Raw genomic sequence first — 17,493 nt, forward strand, 5'->3', positions numbered from 1 at the left:
CCAAATTATTTTTGAAACTCACAACAGCAAGTGTAAACTTAAAAAAGCTTGACTTAAAAAAAAATTCTTTAAAGTCCTTTAAAATGTATCATTCCACAACCGGAAAAAAAGTGAAAGTTTTCCTTTTGTTACAAAGAAGTAGTGCTTCCGCGGCCATTTTCTTCTCACTTTCACTTATAGCAAATGGCAAAAATCCCAGTAAAATCTTTGAGTTAAAGTCACAATTTAACTAAAGTAAAAATCCCCTGTCTGGTTCCGTCTGTTCAAAAGTTACTCACAAGCAGATACAAAGTAGCAGCAGTGGCGGCGACGTCTAGCTTCGCTCTGAGGAGCGAAGACACTCCGAGCTGCGGAGGGAGGTCCGGACTCCGGGGGAGTTCATCACCTTCATCCCTGGGGGGACTAGGGAACTCAACCCCTATCCAGACCGAACTCACTTTCTCCCCTTCGCCCGGGGAGAAAGTTCCGAGCCGCAAAACAGCTGATCCGCGCTGTTTTGACAGCTTTGACGCAGTCCCGGGCGGGAGGCTAAGAAAGAAGCCTCCTTCGGCGAAGCCTCGCCACCGGAAGTCCCCGACCCTGGGAATTTTGATCACGTGGCCATGGGGATGCTGCAACAGTTGTAAGTGTGAATAAAAGTCATAGGTCACTTTTTTAGTGCCATTGTAACTTTGAACAGTCACTAAACGAATGGTTGTAAGTCAAGGAATATTTGTACTCAGTACTGGCCTACGTAGATCAAAGGTTTGATTTTTATGTATGTCACATCCATTCAGTGCTCCACTGAGCAAGCCATAATTCCCTGTCTGCCATTTTTGGCATAGAGATGTATCGTTATAACCTGTTTAACTTGTCTATCCAATCTCCCATGAATGCTTCCTCCCATCCAGCAAGGACCCTTTCTGTGGTAGACTAGTCAAGAGCCCTTAGGAGACATTCCTGAGTGTAGTATGGTGTGTTTAGAAGAGATGTGGTATCTCTGTCTTCTCCACTTACTTGCCCTTCATTACTATTATTGTTATTTATTATTTATTACATTTATTTGCCACCTGTCGCACCATAGGGCTATTCTAGGCGGCTTACAATAATAAAAAGAAAGAAAAATGAAAAGGTGTGTAAAAAGAAGTAAAATAACAGAACAATAAAATAAAGAATAAAATCATTGTTGAGAGGATACAAAATGGGTGGGAAATAAATTTTATAAATAAATAACAACAAAGGAAGTGATAATATGATAACCCAAAAGTTGAATGGGTGGAGAGCAGAAAGCAAAGGGGAGGAGGTAGAGTCTGCCATCAATCTAGCAGCCATCTCCAATGTGGAACCTCATGCTGACCCCATCAGGCTGCCTTTCTCATTTTGTGTGTGTGATTGTGAGTGTGTGAATGCCCCTGTGCCCAGCATGAGGTGGTTCCCTTTCCTCTCATCACTGTTCCCTGAAATCAGTTTTCTGGATAAGAGTGTCACTGTTTCTCTTTTCAGCTACTACTTAGACCAGGGGTAGTCAACCTTGGCTCTTTTATGACTCGTGGACTTCAGCTCCCAGAATTCCTGAGCCAGCACAGCTGGCTCAGGAATACTGGGAGTTGAAGTCCACGAGTCATAAAAGAGCCAAGGTTGACTACCCCTGACTTAGACCTTCTAGCTCGATTTGTTGTGAAATTAAGCAGCCCATTTGGTTTCCTTTCCCTTTTCCTGAAAGGAAACTCTTAACTGTCCTCTCTCGTTGGGGTTGGAAGACTCACTGGAGAAACCTCTGTTACTTCAGTTGAAGCAAAGCACGTGGAACAACTGCCAAGAAGCTTTGCTCAAGCTAAAACCTGGAGAAACCACTTCTTCCTGGGTTCCAACTTTAGGGAGCTTGGGACAGATAATAATAATAATAATAATAATAATAATAATAATAATAATAATAATAATAATAATAATAATAATAATAATAATAATAATAATAATAAAAAAGTTGGAAGGGACCTTGGAGGTCATCTAGTCCAACCCCTGCTCAGGCAGGAAACCCTATACCCTTTCAGACAAATGGCTGTTCAGTCTCTTTTTAAAAACTTCCAGTGTTGGAGCATTCACCGCTTCTGGAGGCAGGTTGTTCCATTCGTTAACTGTTCTGTCAGGAAGTTTCTCCTTAGTTCTAGGTTGCTTCTCTCCTTGATTAGTTTCCATCCGTTGCTTCTTGTCCTGCCTTCAGGCGCTTTGGAAAATAGTTTGACTCCCTCTTCTTTGTGGCAGCCCCTGAGATATTGGAACACTGCTATCATGTCCCCCCTTGTCCTTCTCTTCGTTAAACTAGACATACCCAATTCCATCAACCTTTCCTTATATGGTTTAGCTTCCAGTCCCCTAATCATCTTTGTTGCTCTTCTCTGTACTCTTTCTAGAGTCTCTACATCTTTTTTACATCGTGGTGACCAAACCTGGATGCAGTATTCCAAGTGTGGTCTTACCAAGGCATTGTAAAGTGGTATTAATACTTCACGTGATCTTGATTCTATCCCTCTGTTAATGCAGCCCAGCACTGTGTTGGCCTTTTTGGCAGCTGCAGCACACTGCTGGCTCATATTTAAGTGATTGTCCACTAGGACTCCGAGGTCCCTCTCACAATTACTACTATTGAGCAAGGATGCTTACAGGAGCATTCCCTTTCTTCTAGACCAGGGTGTCCAACCTTGGCAACTTTAAGACCTGTGGACCTCAACTCCCAGAATTCTCCAACCAGCTGGGAATTCTGGGAGTTGAAGTCCACAGGTCTCAAAGCTGCCAAGGTTGGACACCCCTATCTAGACCTGCTTATAGTTAGCTTGAATTTTTGCTGGTAGCCCTGAATCTGGTGCATTGTGTTCCCTCTTCTTGTAGGACAGAGATAACCTGGTGTCCAAGCATGGCTATCTTTGTTCCTGCAAATGGAATCCGTGACCCATCAACTCCTCAGGGCATTATGGGTGACAGACAATATCTCTGCTCAAGCTGGAGAATCGGCTGACAGGCAATATCTGCTCAACTGTGAAGCCTCCTGAGGCAGATTTTCTTTAAAAGAAAATACAGCAATTTGTCCTCTGTATTTGTATGAAATACATAGTTTTAATATACTAATTCCATGAAGGAAAGATAGTATGGAACACAGGTGGATTTTATGAGAAAAATATTCAAAAATATTTACTATTGTACAGAAAACCTGTAAAGTAGACTTATAACCATTCATTTAGTGACCGTTCAAAGTTTAAAAAGGGATTTATGACTGGTTCTCATACTTATGACCATGATAGCCTACCCATGGTCATATGAACAAAATTTGGGCACTTAGCAACCAGCCTATATTTATGATGGTTGTACTGTCCTGAGGTCATGTGGTCATTACTTGTGACCTTCCCAGCTGACTTCCAAAAAGCAAAGTCAATGAGGGATACTGAATTTGCTTAATGACCACTTGGTTCAGTTAACAACTGCAGTGATTCACTTAATAACCATGTCAAAAAAGGCAAAATAGAGTGTGACTCATTTAAAAACCACCTTACTAGGCAATGGAAATTCTGGTCTCAACTGTGGTCATAAATCAAGGACTGGTGTGGCTGCTGTTACTGTTACTGTCATTCACTTACACAGGCCTTCATCTAAAAATGCTCAAAATGTTTTAATCAAATTTGATCAAATGAGTAATAAGACCAAGGGGACCCTATTCCCAAGAATGACCCCAAGGCTGCCTGGTGGTGAAAACTTTTAGAGAAACATCCTTGGGCATTGATACAGGCATTGACACTGCCTTGTATAAATAGGTGGGTAGGCCTGCCTTCAGCCCTGAAAGAGGCCGTGTATTTCTTTCAGTGCTCTGGAGTGATAGCAATAGCTCTTAGACTTATATACCGCTTCACAGTGTTTTAGAGCCCTCTCTAAGCAGTGTGCAGAGTCAGCCTATTGCCCCCAACAATCTGGCCCTCATTTTACTAAGTTCAGAAGAATGGAAGGCTGAATCAACTTTGAGCCAGACGGGATCGAACTCCTGGCAGTAGGCAGAGTTAGCCTGAAATATTGCATTTTAACCACTGCGCCACCAGGGCTCCTGCCTCCATGATCAAGTGGCTGAGCACCCAAAGTCCGGTCATGTGATCATGGGGAAGGATTGACCATCAGAACTTCAAACCCAGGTCATAAGTACCCATAAGTAGGTTTGTCAAACTTCAATTGTTAAGCGACCAGTCGCAAGTCAAGGATTATCTATAAGGTGACAAGATGAAGAGTAGGGCCTCAGGTGCCTGATTCTAAAATCAGGCAGGTTTCTATGAACCTGGCAATCCAACACACATCCTTTTGTTAGCTTCATAGGAGTAGAACAATGTTTCCAAGCCCAGCTTATGCCTGACCACTATTTCTTTTTTTTCTCTTAATTTCCCACCTTCAGGATGAATTCCATCCTTTCATTGAGGCCCTCCTCCCTCATGTTCGGGCCTTCGCCTACACCTGGTTCAACCTCCAAGCCCGGAAGCGCAAGTACTTCAAGAAACACGAGAAACGGATGACGAAAGACGAGGAGCGGGCTGTCAAAGACGAGCTGCTCAACGAGAAGCCGGAAGTGAAGCAGAAGTGGGCTTCGCGCTTGCTGGCCAAGCTGCGCAAGGACATCCGGCCCGAGTACCGGGAGGACTTTGTGCTCTCCATCACGGGGAAGAAGCCCTCGTGCTGCGTCCTCTCCAACCCTGATCAGAAGGGAAAAATGCGCCGAATCGACTGTCTCCGCCAGGCTGACAAAGTCTGGCGTCTCGACCTCGTCATGGTGATCCTCTTCAAAGGAATCCCCCTGGAGAGCACGGATGGGGAACGCCTTGTGAAGGCCGCACAGTGCACCAACCCTGTCCTCTGTGTCCAGCCACACCACATCAGTGTCTCGGTCAAGGAGCTCGACCTCTACCTGGCATATTTTGTCCGCGAGAGAGGTAGGCCTCCAAGTTGGTTGTCACCTAGGATTGGGCCCATTCAGGGGTGGAGTTGTTCTTAATAGTCCTAAGCTATCATATTGTAGGAGTCTGAGGAAGGGGTCAAATGTGTCATCAGTCATGAGTCCCTGCGCATCTGCAAGAGATTTAACTCCATCCCACCTCGAATACCTTAATTCCTGCTCATTTCCCTTGACTATTAGTAATACAAGTAATTCTTGACTTACAACAGTTCATTTAGTGACCGTTCAAAGTTACAACAACGCTGGAAAAAGTGACATGACCATTTTTCACACTGATGACCATTGCAGACCGTTGCAGCATCCCCATGGTCATGTGATTTACATTTGGATGCTCGGCAACTGGTTCATATTTATGATGGTTGCAGTGCCCCGGGGTCATGTGATCCCCTTTTGTGACCTCCTGACAAGCAAACTCAATGGGGAAGCCAGATTCACTTAACAACCGTGTAACTAATTTAACAACTGCAGTTATTCACTTAACAAATCTGGCAAAAAAAAAAAAAAGTTGCAAAATGGGGCAAAACCCACTTAAGAAATGTTTCACTTAGCAACAGAAATTTTGGGCTCAGTTGTGGTCGTACGTTGAGGACTATCTGTGGCTCAGATTCTTGTTGAGAGCTTAAACTTGCAGTAAACCTTTATACTCATTTGAACTGCTTGAACCTCCCGATTTCCCTGACATAAGTCCCCCCCCCGAAGGGAATTTACTGATTCAGAGGATAGGGCACTATGAATACAGGTAGTCCTCGATTTATGACCGCAATTGAGCCCAACATTTCTGTTCGGTCATAAGTATGAAAAACAGACATTAGTCACATTTTTCAGAGCTATTGTAACTGAACGGTCATTAAATGAAAGGTGGTAAGTCGACCACCTGTGCATGAGGACAGCTCTATAATGGTGTGTGAAGACCAAGAAGAATGCGGTTGACATTGTGAAAAGCAAGTAGTTTGGTTTCATGAATCATGAGTCAAATCTAATCTAGTTATCCTCCTGTCATTATTGGCTGTGGGAATTGGTAATGGAATCCCTTGGTTGAGAGGCAGTCTGCTGCTGAACAAGAAATTAAGGAGAAGCATATCCAGAGAAGATGTTTCTGTGCCTCTCTTCGGGGTCTCCAACTGGTACCATATTGATCCTTGGTTAGAAGCGGCAGATGGGTTCAGTAGTCTAAGCCAGCAAAGTTATAGTAATAATAATAATAACAACGACAATAGCAACAATAATAATAAAGTTGGAAAGGACCTTGGAGGTCATGTAGTCCAACCCCCTGCTCAGGCAGGAAACCCTATACCATTTCAGGCAAATGGCTGTCCAATCTCTTCTTAAAGACTTCCAGCGTTGGAGCATTCACAACTTCTGGAGGCAGGTTGTTCCACTGATTAATTGTTCTAACTGTCAGGAAATTTCTCCTTAGTTCTAGGTTGCTTCTCTCTTTGGTTAGTTTCCATCCGTTGCTTCTTGTCCTGCCTTCAGGTGCTTTGAATGGAAGACAATGGCAATTAAGCCATGATTGTTACATAAAAAGCTGTCATGATTAGTGGTTGTGTCTCTTGCTTACAGCTACCGAGTATGAAATACAGATGCGGCACTTTGCTTTCCATTCTGTCGGTGGACTTCTACAGGTAGTCCCCTGACTGACAACCTGCTGGCCTTCCTAGCTGGCTTCTGACAGGCAAAGTCAATAGGGGGGAACCAGATTCACTGAATGACAGTGTGATTCACTTAACTGCAGCAATTCGCTTAACAACGGGGGCAAAAAGGTTGTAAAATCAGATATGATTCCCTTGACAACGGCCCTGCTTAGCAACAGAAATTTTGATCCCGATTGTGGTAGCAAGTCAAGGACTACCTGTAAAAGGCACCTCAGTGGAAAACTTCTCTGTCTGGGTGAATATCCTTTTTTTGTAGCACCCTAACTTGGGGCCTATCGTAGCTTCTTGGATATTTCAGGTGAGGGTATAGCAGGGGTAGGCAACCTGCAACTTCAGTGCAGCGGTTCCTATGCGCCACAGAGCATTTTGAATACATGCCAAAATGAAACGTACCTGATTAGTTTCATAAGTGAGTGGTCCCGTGGAATCCTTTGTGCTGAGATTACAGTTCTAGGGCAGTGGATAATTAATTGTGGGATTGGGCCTCTAAAGGTAAGAATATTTGAAAGCTACTGGATTTATGTCAGGAATCAAATCCCTTTCGGTTGCCCGTATGCAAATTGGCTTCATGAGACTCATCAAGGCCATAACTGAATTAAAACCAAGGTTTCTTGCAAAAATCATCCAAGTAGTGCAAATCTAAGGTTTTATAAGCTGCCCCGAGTTTATTAAAGGCTTCTAAATAAAGACAGGGATTTACTTTAGAATTTGCAAATCAATATAAAATAAAGGGTACTCGGTCACATTTCAGCGCAGTGCCTATAGAAATTAGGACTTCGCATTTGCTTTCGTCAAGCACTTTTCTGCCTTTTCTATCTTCTGACATAGCAGGACTAGAAGACCTCTAAGGTCCCTTCCAACTCTGTTATTCTGTATTCTGTTGCCTGAAGCAAATCAACATTTCAAGCCTTAAAGAGGTTGCTTACTAGCTGCAAGTGATGGAGGGAGCATTGGTGGTTAGAAACAGCAAGGGGATGAATGGAGTGTCAAGGTACAAACCCCACCCCTTATGTCCATGCATCATTCAAAAGGGGCTGGGCTCACATTGTGACACTCCTTCTGAATTTAACCCTCCCAATGCCACTGGATATAACATGATATGGTAAAAAAGGTCCATCTGACTTTGTTCATCTGAATCCTAAATTCATGTTATGTGAATTTAGCTACAAAATGGCACCATGATCAGGCCCTGAATTTTCCAGCTTAGCCTTCTGTTCCTAGCAGATTCTCCCAAAAAACTTAAGCAGAAGAAAGACAAGTCTATAACAAAACACAAATTGCATTCTGACAAATCCAGATTGCTTGAAGAGATCTTTTCTGAAAGTTTAGAATTGGAACAATGGTCTAGATCAGGGGTCCCAAACCCCAGGTCTGTGGACTGGCGCCGGGCCGCGGCATGCCAGAAACTGGGCTGCGCAAACAAGCAAAGCCCCATCCATGGGATGCAGGCAGAACATGAAACCACGCCCCCTCCGGTCTGCAGAAAAACCTCTCTCCAAGGAACCGGTCCCTGGTGCTCAAAAGGTTGGGGACCTCTGGTCTAGATGGCTAATTTGACCCCTGTGTGTTGATGTTTTGATGTGGAGTTCTTGATGCTCTCTGAGCCGGGTTGTTTGTTTCCAGACATTTTATTATCCAGCTAGGTTACATCATCAGTGTGAGGGAGTGTGGGTTTGCTGCCTGTTTATATAGATAGATAGTCTTAGAGCAGTGATGGCGAACCTTTTAGAGACCGAGTGCCCAAAAACTGGCCCCGCCTCTGCTCCAGCCCCTGCCCCACCCCCCCGCCCTGCCTGTCTGCAGGGCCACTCACCGCCTCCAGGGCCCGCCACAGATCGCCCAGGCAGCCCAGCAGTGCTATGGCGGTCATGCCCTCTGCCCGCGCCCTGCAGCATCAACTGTGCATGATGGGGTGTGAGGGCAGAGTCTTGTCTACGCTGCCTGGCTGCCATGTCCTTGGCTGTGCTGCTCCGCGTGGGCCATGCTCAGGGGTGACTCTCCTTCAGGGGGGCTGCCGGAGAGGAGGGGGTCACGGGGGGAGGCGAGGCTGGGGCAACAGCATGTGTGCCCACAGAGAGGGCTCCGAGTGGCACCTCTGGCACCCATGCCATAGGTTCGCCACCACTGTCCTAGAGTTATGATCACAGTTGGGACTGGAAAAGTCATCATGACCGCAATTTCCAACCTTTCCTGCTGGCTTCCCCATTGACTTTGCGTGTTATAACCTGGCTGGGAAGGTTGCAGATGGTGATCATGTGACCTTGGAATGCTGGGACTATCATAAATGCACAATGGTTGCCAAGCACCCGCATCATAATTATGTGACCATGGGGATACCGCAACATTTGTAAGCACAAGGACTGGTCAGAAATCATGTTTTTCGGTGCCATTGTAACTTCAAATGGTCATAAGTTGAGGACTACCTGTAGTAGCTTGCCCTGCCAATTCTGGTGAGGGTAAGGTTTCCTCCTTGGTGATTTCTTAATTAGAGTACAGTTTTCTGCCTTTATTTAGATTAATGAGGACTAGAATCTTATTGTTCTTAATAGCAATGCATTTGCCTTATGTGTAGAAGGTGTGTAGAAGGTGACAGTCTGTGACACTCTTATGAAGCCCTAGCAAAGACTCCAGCCTGAGTGGAGAACCTCTGCTGGTGTCAGTAAACTCTTTTCGGCCGAGATGGATGCGTCCTCTGGCTGGATGATCATGATGGTCCCCTTAATTTATGCTACCCCAAAGGTCTTAGGTGTGGTCCCCAGCTTCTCCAGGTGGAAAGGAGACAAGGAGAAGGCACTTTATGTCCTGGGGAGTCAGAATAACAGAGTTGGAAGGGACCTTGGAGATCTTCTAGTCCAACCCCCTGCTCAAGTAGGAAGCCCTATAGCAGTGATGGCGAACCTTTTAGAGACCGAGTGTCCAAAAACTGGCCCTGCCCCCACTCCACCCCCTGCCCCGCCCCCAACCCGTCCCCCACCCCGCCTGCCTGCAGGGCCACTCACCACCTTCAGGGCCTGCCGTAGATCGCCCAGGCAGCCCAGCAGCGCCATGGTGGCCACGCCCTCTGCCCGCGCCCTGCAGCATTGTGCGGGATGGGGCATGAGGCAGAGTCTTATCTACACTGCCTGGCTGCCATGTCCTTGGCTGCGCTGCTCCGTGTGGGCCACACTCGGGGGTGACTCTCCTTCAGGGGGGCTGCTGGAGAGGAGGGGGTCGTGGGAGGAGGCGAGGCTGGGGCAACAGCACGTGTGCCCACAGAGACAGCTCCGAGTGCCGCCTCTGGCACGCGTGCCATAGGTTCTCCACCACTGCCCTATAGCATTTCATACCGATATTTGTAGATTCTCTTCTTAGAAACCTCCAGTGTTGGAGCACCTACAACTTCTGGAGGCAAGTTGTCCCATTGATTAATTGTTCTCACTGTAAGGAAATGCCTCCATATTTCTAGGCTGGTTCTCTCCTTGATTAGGTTCCATCCATTGCTTCTTCTCCTGCTTTTGGGTCCTTTGGAGAATTGGTTGAGCCGCTCTTCTTTGTGGCAGCCCCTCAAATACTGGAATACTGCTACCATATCATCCTGGTCCTTATTTTTTTTATTAAATTAGACATGCCCAATTCCTGCAACCGTTCTTCATATGTTTTAGCCTCCAGTCCCCTAATCATTTCTGCCGCTCTTCTCTGCACTCTTTCTAGAGTCTCAATAGCCTTTTTTTTTCATTTCGTGGTGACCAAAACTAGACCATCTGATTGGGGCGAAAGGACAAATAGTCTCACACTGCAGGAGGAAGCTGAGTGCCTCTTCTGAGACACTGAAAGTACAAAAACTACTTCACCCACTTTAGCTGCCCAAACTTCCTCCAATAATTTGGCTGGGCTACTCAGTCCAGCATTCCTAATCTTCTCCCACCAACCAAAATGCTTGGCTGAGACTGATGGGCGTTGCTACCCAGCCTGTCTGAGGGTTGGGAAAGCTTGACCTTGTTATTGCTGTTGTGGTTGTTTGAAATGCCGCTTCCCTGCCTGCTTTCTCTTAAAATGACATTTCAGAATTCTCTGCAACATCTGGAGGACAGAACGAAGGAGACAGCAGGATTTCCTTTTCTTGCTTTCCCCCCCCCTCAAAAAGAAACCCCTCACATCAGCTATAAAGGAGAGGAGCAATAACTTTTAAGGGAAGAAAAGGACAGGGGGCAATCTGCTTCCTTTCTGCTTTATTTTTATACAGAGTTGGGAGGTCATTGGCTTGTTGGGGCCTTGCAAGCCTCTTCTCTTCGAGGCTGCCTCCTGACCTTGACCCCCTTGTGTGGGTCTGCAGGCAGCCTTGAAATCACCTGATCCCTCTAATTGGTAGTAAATAGGCAGCTGATAAGGTTTCTAGGAGCTGTCACTTTCCCTAGGCTGAGCAGAGTTGTGGGTTGAGTTTTCCCCCCCTCCCTCCCTATTATTTAAGGTGGCTCCTTGGTATTATTTAAGGTAGGCTGTGGGAAGATTGCTGTGTGGGTCTATGATGGCAAACATTTGAGAAAGCTTCTGCCTTTTAATTAAATTTGTTAAGTCGGAAAAGATGCTGCCAGATTCCTGATTTGAAGGTAGAATGCAAATTCTTCTGTTTAGCTCCGTGGCAAAATGTTCCCTTTCTGAATTTCTTTGGGCATTTTGAAATCCCAGGTAAACATCCTCCTCCTCCTCCATTTAATTGTGTCCAATTCTTGGAGACTGCCTCCATAGGTCCCTGCAGTTTTCTTGACAAGGTTTTTCACAAGAGGTTTGCCATTGCCTCCTTCCTAGAGCTGAGACAGAGTGACTGGGTCGCCTAAGGAAGAACTAGAACTCACAGTCTCAGTTTCTAGCATGATGTCTTCTTAACTGCTCAAACTGGCTGTCCATCATCTTATACTGCTTATGACATAAACTGACCAAGGTGGTCCCAGTGGTTATTGGCACACTGGGTAGCATACAAAAAACCTTGGATGGCACTTACAAAAATTTCTGTGCATTGACAAATTTCCCATGTGTCAATTGCAAAGGGCCACATTGTTTGGGTCTGCACATGTACTACACCAATACGTTATGACATCCTAGGTCCTTGAGAAGAATTCCATGTGAAGGAAGGTCAGCACCCGCTAGAGAACTGGCAGCTGTGATTTTATGCTGTTGTGTATAAGAATTTACTGATTAGCCATTAGGCCATGTCAGAATGCAAACTATAAAACAGAGAATAGTAATGAGGACCTATGTTAGAAAATACAGCAAAAGACATAAATAAAAGAAAATGTATCACCTACGAAGTTTATGGCTTGGGAGAATGTGCACATTCGGCCAATGTTGACATAAACTATAGTTAAGCAAACCATTGTTAAGAGCCACATGTGAAGCGAATCTGTTCACTGAATCACTGCAGTTGTTAAGTGAATCACAGAGTCATTAAATGAATCAGGCTTCCTCCACTGATGATGCCATTTGTCAGGTGCCTGAATTTTGATCTCATGACCGTGGAGATACTGACGGTCATAAGTGCAAGTTATATTTTTCAATGCTGCTGTAAATTTGGAACAGTCACTAAGTGAATGTTTGTAAGTCGAGGACTACTTGTACTGTTTTTGAACTCTTGGGCTCTTTACCCGAGTGTAAAAATTTACACTGCTGGAATCTTGGTTTTTCAGTCAGGTGCGAGCCTTTTTGCCTGATGCCTTTGCACTAAGGATGCGGTGATGCTCTGTGCTACGTTCTTTCGCTACACGCTGTTCCAAAGCAGTTTTGCTTTTAACCTCAGAACAGAATCAATCAACTACCTCTTCTTTCAAATAGATGTGTACATTTGCTCTGTCCCCTGACTGACTCCTGGGCATGGCTGTCCACAGAGCAAAGGCACACAGGCAAGGGGTGGAGTAATGATTAAATATGTGTCACGGTGCAAATCATGTGACTGACGTACTTGTGTGCAATGACAAGATGCAAGTGTGTAGGGCTGAGGCTCGCATTGTGATCCCCCGATGCACGTGTCATCCTTTTCATGTCATTGCTGTTTGCAGCAGAGGCCTGTGGTACTGTACTAGTTTATTTTTACCACCTTTGTTTCTTTTTAAGTCGTGCCAGCCAGTCAGGGATCCCCAAGTAGCTAATTGACATCACAATGATGCACAGAGACTTAAAACTGGCAACACAAAGGGCATACAAAGGCCCTAAATGAATAAATTTAGAAATAAGAAAAGCCTAATTTAATCCACAAGTAGTCCTTGACTTACATCCATTCATTTAGCTGCTGTTTGAAGTTACAACAGCATTGGAAAAAATTCCTTATGACCAATCCTCACATTTACGACCATTGCAGTATCCTCACAATCAGGTGATCAAAATTCGGGCACTTGGCAGCTGGCATGCATTTACGGCATCCCAGGGTCATGTGACTGCCATTTGCCAATCTTCCCAGCCAGCTTTTGATAAGTAAAGGTAATAGGGGAAACTGGACCCACTTAACAATTAATGGATCCACTTCAGAAGTTGTGAGTGCTCCACCATGGGAGATTTTTAAAGAAGAGATTGGGCAGCCATTTGCCTGAAATGGTATAGGGTCTCCTGCTTGAGCAGGGGGTTGGACTAGAAGACCTCCAAGGTCCCTTCTAACTTTGTTATTTTGTTAACGAACACCTGATTTACTTCACAACTGCAATGTTTCATTTAACAACCATGATAAAGAGATCATAGAACTGGGTGTGACTCACTTAACAACTGCCTTGCTTAGCAATGGAAATTCTGGTCATAAGTCAAGGACTACCTGTATATGGCTTTTTCGGTAAAATACAGGAATTTACCCTTGCCTTCTCCTACACAATATGAAATGATGCCTTTGCCGGGATCATGTATGGTCAGTAAGAATCAACACTGACTTGATGGCTCATTGTCAGTCAAATCTACTCTCGCCTTCACACTGGATGCCCTGCAGATATCATAAACTTCCCCACAGCAACCAAGTTCTGCAGAACTCTGCTCAGTGGTTTGAAGGTCAAAAGAGATCGCTTTTTCCTGTTCCCCCAATGAGTGACATTGAGTCATTGCTGATTCTGACCTTGGAGATAAGACATAGCCATTATGTGTAGAAGGCTCTGAAGCCTAATCTTCCATGAATCTAGCTCATGCCTTTTTAAAGCCGGCTAAATTGGTGGGCATGTGCTGATTCCACTAAAAGTAAATTAAGACCATTTAGAGTGAGGATAATATTTAGGGGGGAGGATGACACAGCCACCCAGCTAATCAGGAATTAACCAAACATCAGAGGCAACTTCCTAAAAATGGAGTGAGTCGGTTGGAAGCTGCTGGAGATGTTCAGTTGAGCATCCAGCCACATACATCTGTCTTATTAACCTAAACTGCACCGGGTTTCATTGCACCCGGTGGAGATAAACGTTTTGGATTTGGAAAAGAAGTCTCCATTAGATTACAATCTCAATTAGAAGCGGAGGCTAGAAAAGTTTTGAGCATCGTGCTTGTCAGCAAGCGGACACCGAACCCCAGACTTATCACTGCAGGCAATAACTCCATGGTTAGAGGGAGGCGAGCTGGCAGCCTCACCGTTGTTAAGATGCTGCTGCCGTTTGTCTCTGACATTATCAGTCTGGAGCAGTCGCAGCCTCTTCCCCCCCCCCCATCCTCCCTGTGATAATGCCTTTTTTTTCTCCAGCGTCAGCAAAATAAAAAATAAAAAAAAAACCTTAGCCTATTCCTCCGCAACGGCCACGCTGCTGGAGCAGGCGCAAAGTCTGTGCCAGACTGAAGCCTCCTTGCTGCTTAGCATCTCAATCAGGTACCACTCCTTCCTCACGGGGACCCAAATTGGAAGAAAAAAAAAAAAAAACCCCGTGGATGGGATCCCAGAAGGCCATTTAGTCAAGCCCTTGCTTTCGCTGTGGAGGCAAGGCTGCCCCATCTCTGCCCAGGATCCCAGCTGTAATAATCCCTCCAGCCCAAGCAGATACAGACGGTGTAAAGAATGTGGAAAAATTGGACATCTGATTTCCTCCCCCCCCCCGCCCCGTTTTTTTCCCCTGTCCTCCCCCAACCCTACCAGCATCCTCAGTGTTTTTGCACAGGGCCTAAGCTGTGACTGCAGTGGGGGGAAGGGAAGAGAGGATGGTGGTGGAGGGGGAGGGGAAGAGGGAGTTTTCTCCCAGTTGCACAATAGGAGGTCAGTGCTGAAAGTCAAAACCATTGCAGCGTAATAGTAATCAATCTCTCGCCATCGATCAAATTGGATCGCGCCTCGGCTCAGCATTCTGGCGAGAAAATGTCCATCCGTGTTGGTGTGGGGGAGGAAAGGAGGAGGAGGTGGGGGTGGCTATCTTTTTGCCGTTGAGGGGGGGGCAGGCAAAACATGATTCGAAAAGTTGCTGAATTGGCACAGAAGCTGGGACTCTCGTCTTTGGCTTGAGAAGAGATAGCTAGAGAGATGAAACGAGTTGAGAGATTGGTTTTCCATTGAAAAGATGGGGGCAAACCGGGGACGTAAAGCGGCCTCCTTCCATTGGACTTCAAACTGGACCCTTTTCAGGGGGGGGGGTTTCTTCAGAAGGAAGATCTCCCCAACCCTATAAATTGGGGGCTGAGCTCAGGTGGTGAAGTGACCACAGTGATTTTTTTATTCTGGGGTCAGATGACCTTCCCTGGTTCCAGCAACATCCTGACACAGAGCAGTATTTTCCAATCTTAGCGATTTAAGATGTGTGGACTTCAACTTTCAGAATTCCCTAGCCGGCTGGGGAATTCTGGGAGTTGAAGTCCACGCATCTTAAAAGTTGCTAAGCTTGAGAGGCAATGGGCTAGAATTTGGCATTATGTTCATGAAAATTCAGTCCAAATTTTCACTGGGCCAAGAGATTCCCGAGTGGCCTTTGGCCAATTACTCTTTTTTTTTTTTTTTTAACCTGAGCTACCCCACAGAATTATTGCAAGGATAAAATTGTGATTGGCAGGAGGAGACTACGAGCCACAGGTACTTTGAATTTATGGTACTCTGTTAAAAAAAGGTGGGTTATAAATGAGATTGTACTTCCCACACTACTGTGCCAATGCAAAAACAGTCACCATGCCACTTTGGTATTTAGAATATCTTCTCTGGTCAAAGAATAGGCAACAAGCTGCCCTTGTTGAATGACTGCCTCGTTTAGCAACCGTTGGCAGTTATGATGGTGATGAAAAGTAACTTTATGACCAATCCTCATATTTACAACCTTCACAGCTCTGTAAAGCAAAGGAAAGCTGAAATAAAATCATAAGCACAGTGGCGATTTCACTTAGTGACCACTACATATAACTGAGTTGTTAGTCCCAATTGTGGTCGTTAAATGAGGATTACCTGTATGTTAACTTAGGGATGAATATGGTATGGTCCTCTATTTATTAAAAAGCTTTAATTCTAACTAGGTCTAGCCCAGTGGTGGCGAACCTATGGCACACATGCCAGAGGCGACACTCAGAGCCCTCTCTGTGGGCACGCGTGCCATGCCCCGGAGATGGCAACTGTCCCTCTTCAACCAGCCGCCCGCTAACTTGCCAAGGTCCCACGTGGCTGGATGCATCCCAGCATGACTGGTTTCCCTCCCCCCCATCCCATCCCCCCTGGCCTCGCATGCTCTCCTTTTCCCGGGTACGACCCATTGCATCGCCTCCTCAACTGTCAGCCGTCCGTCCAGCTCAGAGGCGGCTTCTCTGAACTGCTAGCGGTGGGCTGCGGAGCCCCAGAGTGCTCCGGTCCAGGGGCCGGCAGGCTGTGGCTGCTGACGGATACTGTCAGCCCCCATGCGCTCGCTGGCCTCTGTGTGTGGGGGCCAATGGTGTCAGGAAGCATCCACCCTGGCCTCTGCGTTGCCTTGCCCTGCGACAATGGCACCCCCGCCCTGCCTCGCCTTGCCTCCCCTCAACCTGCAGGACGAGCCTCCTGCCCACCGCCCCACCTGCCAGAGACCCCCTGGATCTCCCCCAACCCTGCCCGGCCCCCACAGGTGTCCCTCCCCACGAGCAACATCGAGGTGACCTTGGCCACACCCACCCAGTCTGCCATGACCACCACCGCCATGCCCACCCAGTGGGCCACGCCCACCTGGCACCCGGCGATAAATAAGTGGGTTTTGGGTTGCAGTTTGGGCACTCAGTCTCTAAAAGGTTCACCATCACTGGTCTAGCCAGTTTAGCCAATGGTGAAAGACAATAGATGTCACCCAACAAATTTTGGAAGAGCTAGATATGGGGGGGCCTATAATCTTGCTCCCATCTTACCTATATACACATAGTCCTCAACATGCAATCATAACTGAGCCCAAAATTTCTGTTGCTAAGTGAGACAGTTCTTACGTAAGCTTTACCCCCTTTTACAATTTTTCTTGCTATAGTTGTTAAGTGAATCACTTCAGTTGTTAAGTTAGTAACATGGCTGTTAACTGAACCTGGCTTCCCCATTGACTTGGCTTGTCAGAAGGTCTCACAAGATGATCCATGACACAGGACACTGTAACCATCATAAGTATGAGTCACTTGACAAGTGTCTGACTATGGGCATGCTACAACAATCGTAAGTGTGAAAAACGGTCATAAGTCACTTTTTTCATTGCTATTGTAACTTCCAACTATCACTAAATGAACTGTTGTAAGTTAAGGATTATATATATATATATAATTAGGAGCTAGAGTTAATTTATTTATTTATTTATTTAATTTGATTTATATGCCGCCCTTCTCCCGACGGGACTCAGGGCGGCGCACAACATATTTAAAACAAAACATAAATACATTCCCCCCCCGATAAAACCGAATTAGATCAAATTTTAAAGTTGTGTCTCTGTCGAATTGCTAAAAAATAAACCCCATATAAAATCCTCCCTAGGTCAGGTC

General features: G+C 45.8%; 1 protein-coding gene across 1 annotated transcript in view; it reads left to right on the forward strand.

Annotated features, from left to right (window-relative positions):
- The window catches only part of NFIC (nuclear factor I C), a 153,085-nt gene that overhangs the window by 51,022 nt on the left and 84,570 nt on the right, over positions 1 to 17,493 (forward strand). Inside the window, exon 2 of the mRNA XM_015809935.1 lies at positions 4,406 to 4,937. Coding sequence (XP_015665421.1) covers positions 4,406 to 4,937 — 532 coding nt within the window. The remainder of the gene's footprint in view (positions 1 to 4,405; positions 4,938 to 17,493) is intronic.

This window comes from Protobothrops mucrosquamatus, unplaced genomic scaffold (assembly GCF_001527695.2).
Source record: "Protobothrops mucrosquamatus isolate PMUCROS unplaced genomic scaffold, P.Mucros_1.0 scaffold6, whole genome shotgun sequence".
In the NCBI taxonomy this organism is placed as follows: Eukaryota; Metazoa; Chordata; class Lepidosauria; order Squamata; family Viperidae; genus Protobothrops; species Protobothrops mucrosquamatus.